The sequence below is a fragment of the Corvus brachyrhynchos genome, unplaced genomic scaffold, assembly GCF_000691975.1.
Source record: "Corvus brachyrhynchos isolate BGI_N302 unplaced genomic scaffold, ASM69197v1 scaffold152, whole genome shotgun sequence".
Taxonomy (NCBI): domain Eukaryota; kingdom Metazoa; phylum Chordata; class Aves; order Passeriformes; family Corvidae; genus Corvus; species Corvus brachyrhynchos.
In genome coordinates this window covers 1,324,880-1,328,510 of record NW_008237447.1, presented here as the reverse complement: position 1 = coordinate 1,328,510, position 3,631 = coordinate 1,324,880, and the positions used below count along the sequence as shown (strand labels likewise).

The following is a 3,631-nucleotide window of genomic DNA, read 5'->3' as shown; positions in this document are numbered from 1 at the left end:
CCCGCCCCTGCCCCGGCCTCCCGCCGCCTGTGCGGGCGGTCCGGGGCAGCTGGACCCGAACCCGTCCCCCCTCCGGCACCCCCCGGCTCGGAGCCGGCCCGTTCTGCGGGGTCTGAGTGACCCGGGATAGGCCATGGCGCGGTGCCCGGCAGCAGCCGTCCGCTGGCATCATCCCTGCTTTGTCTGCCTGGGGAAGTCTGTCACATCCTGGAAGTGTCCAAAAAACGCGTGGATATGTCACTTGAGGACATGCTTTAATGGTAAGCACGGCGTGCTGGGTTAGCAGGTGGACTTGGTGATCTTAAAGGTCTTTCCCAACCATAATGGTTCTGTCATTCTACAATCCAAGGGGTGGCACCATCGGCCCCACTATCCCTGCCCGCTGCTAAATCAGTCTCAAAGTCTGGTTTGGTGTCACCACAAGTGTTTGGGGCCCAGACTGCCCTTGGGAAAAGCTTGTCCTTCAATCACAGCAGCAGGGTCTATCTGTTTTGGTCTGTAAAGCCTACAGGATGATTTGCCATTAGGCAGAGCTCAGGTGTTACCTCTTGCACCGTGCTGCAGGGTGTATGTCAAAGCCCTTGCTGCTACAAGGCTTGGTTTTGTTAGTTGAACACCATTCCACCATCCACTGAAGGCTCTTCCAAGCATTATTTACCCAAATAAACACTGAGCTACCTTATTTTATCCATCACTTTGTGCTCAGTAACCTTATAAAGATTTGTACAAAGAGATGTTTTTAACTGGGGTAATACTGAGACTTGATTCAACTTGCCCTAAAAGATGGTGGAGTTTCATATTTCCACCTGGATCCAAGTATGTCCACACTGTGTAAACCACAATGTAGCACTGAGAAACCCAAATTAACTTGCCCTGTGACCACCATCTGCCCCAGGTGCCCCACAGAACCCCCAGATTATAGCAGGCCAGATGGATCATCCTGTTGGGCTGAACTCAGCAAGGAAAACAACCACCCATCCATCCCCTACTATTTATCTGCTGTCTTGTACAGGCAGAACAAAATAATTTTCCCACCAGTATTCCCCTTGTCTGCAGAGCATGGGCAGAGATCCCTGCCTCTTCTCCAGGACACGTGGAACCTTCTGCTCCTGCCTTCTCCTGGAGATGCTCAGGAGAAACCGAAATTTTCATAGGAAAAAGAAAAAAGAAAAAAAGGATGCTCTAAACCCCTGATGTGCAGCCACTCAGCTCAGGTAGGTGGCTGAACTTGTGTGTGGCACAGGACAAGTGATATTTCAGGGCAGAGTGCTGAGGAGACAACCAGAGGGAGGGAAGAAGTGAGTTATGAGAGAAGAGCCTGCCTATCTGGGGGTAACAACTTGTGCCACAGGGTAAAAAAAGAAAGGGTAGAAAGGAAAGAAGATGCACTGAATGAAGGGGGCTAGTTTTGGCCCCTTATTTCTTGGATGGGTAGTGTGGAGTGAACCTCCTTGGTCGTCAGGGTAAGGTCTGTAAATCTTTCAGCTTGCTCTGAAATGATGAGTTATCTGAAGTAAATCTCCAGGCTCTCTCACTTCCTCAGCTGGATCTCAGAGAAAGGAGAAGGATTCTCTGTTCTGCTGCAATACATCTAGGGGCTCTCAGCATCCTTGCATAACAGGGTCAAGAAAGTGTTGCTAGGCACTAGTTCTCCTTTTCAACTCATGTGCTTCACTGCATTTAAGAAACAGTAAATAGACAGTAATATCTCACCATAAATTGAGCCATGTTTACTTACTCCAAGGTTGAGTTCATGGAACAATCTTAATTTCAGTGTGTTTTGTATGTGATGGGCTTCAGGCTGTGTCCCTGGAGAAGGTGTATTTTAGTCAGAAAGTGTGGGCAAGGTCTCCATCTTGGCTTGTGTCATGTTTTGTCTGCCCTCTTCAGAGCTGGTTTTCCCGGAGCCAGCTCTCTCTGTAGACAGCCTGGTTGCTGGATGGGCTGGGCACGGTTTCTCTTCAGACACAGCCTGGCTGTGTGCTGGTCCAGGCTTCCTGTCTAGGTCATGCAGTCTGTCCGTGAACAGAAACCTTTCTGTGTCCAGATAACACTCGGGGGCTGGGCAGTCTCGCTGTGTGCAGCGCTTGATTCCAGAGCCAGGCCCGCTCTCCCCATCCAAATGACAGCCAGGGTGATTAAAGTCACTTGCAGGGGTGATTAAAGCCACTTGCCGCTGCCTTTGACAGAAGAGACTGACCTGTGAGTCAGCTCTGGCAAACGCTGAAGTACTCAGTGCTCTGAAGTGCCAGTGCTTGGTGCCACATGAGACCCACCATGCAAATTGTTTCTAAAAATGTTGGTTAGATACTCTCCTGAGGAGATACCAGCCCTGCTGAGCAACGCAGCTCTGCTGCTGCTACGAAGTGGCACACAACACAGACCTTTGCTGAGCACAGAGAGGTATTGCATGCTTGTGCATAAGACATTTATTTGTTCTCACCCTCAAACTTCTTGAATTACCTTGGTTGGAAATTTAGCTTGTGACTCTTTCCTCAGTGTTTTTTTTTAGAAAATATGTAAAGTTATTATAGCACTGGCCTGGTGTTCAGCCATAAGTCCTCTTACTTTTTTAACAGCCACCACACAGGCAGTGGCAAGGCAAGCTTCCTCTGTGCATAACCTGTTAGGGACCAGAAGTGTTGTTCCATTTTCAGTCAGAAAATCTTGTTCAGTCAGAGCTTGGGCTGCATGCTGAGGAAGCTGCTGGCCAGGGCCACTGCTTGTGATGCTGCTTTCTAGGACACTGAGAGATGGGCAGTAGGACTGGCCTGAGAAGAGTGTAATCAAAACCAGCACATATACCCAGAATTGTGTCAGCACCCATGTTCAGACTGGTTTTGTTGGTTTATATTAAGCCCCATGTACTGAAACTAGTAACTACAGAGGAATTGTTCAGTCTGCAAGCAAGCTGTCAGTGGCTCATGCTGATAATATTTGTCCCACCACTACATGAGTACAAGGGGATGCACCCATGCCTCTTAATACCCCGGCTCAGTTTGCTCTCTGAAGTGAAGCAGATCAGCAGTGAAAGAAGAGCTCTCCAAAGACATTCAGGTGCTGCAAGAGATGACAGCAGTTATCTGAACACCACCCACCAGCCCCTGGTGGGGCCAGGGTAATCCACCTCAGTGTGATCTCACTATTATGAGGTGAAATGCTCCCTGTGCCAGGTGAAATGCCACAGCATTCCCCTAACTTTACTCTGCTTAGGGACAGGCTTTTGCCCGGAGCCTGGCAATTACAAAGCCTTAATTAAGAAGCCTGATTAGTCTGAACCATGATGTTAGAGGTCAGGTGCCATCTGACAGTCAGGAACACGTGAAATGATTCAATCTTTCAGTTAGTCTCGAAAACGAAAAACACAATTCCAACTCAGCTTAGTGAGAGCCACTTTACAGCCATGTCCTTCCCTTGAATTCCCTTTGGTAACGGGACTTTCCCACTGACATCAGTTCCCAGGGGTGCAGAGAGCCTGGCACGCCGGTCCCTGTGTCCGTGTGGGTGCTGGCACGTGTGCGTGTGAGTGAGTTTGTGTTTTTTGCTCTCAGACGTGCTTCGCTGCAGCTGCAGGACCCGAGCACTAAAATGTCAATGGTACAAAGCGTTCCAGCTGAGTTCATTTCCTGCT

The 3,631-nt window shown here is 49.3% G+C and overlaps 1 protein-coding gene across 2 annotated transcripts in view; it reads left to right on the top strand.

Annotated features, from left to right (window-relative positions):
- Window positions 1-19: 19 nt before the first annotated feature.
- The window catches only part of RCSD1 (RCSD domain containing 1), a 36,975-nt gene continuing 33,363 nt past the window's right edge, over window positions 20-3,631 (top strand). The window contains exons 1-2 of one of the 2 annotated variants that reach the window (XM_017731452.1): window positions 20-260; window positions 1,057-1,214. In XM_017731452.1, the coding sequence (XP_017586941.1) occupies window positions 1,194-1,214 (21 nt within the window). In that variant the 5' untranslated portion in view covers window positions 20-260; window positions 1,057-1,193. The remainder of the gene's footprint in view (window positions 261-1,056; window positions 1,215-3,631) is intronic. The other variant, XM_017731453.1, reaches the window with a different exon arrangement.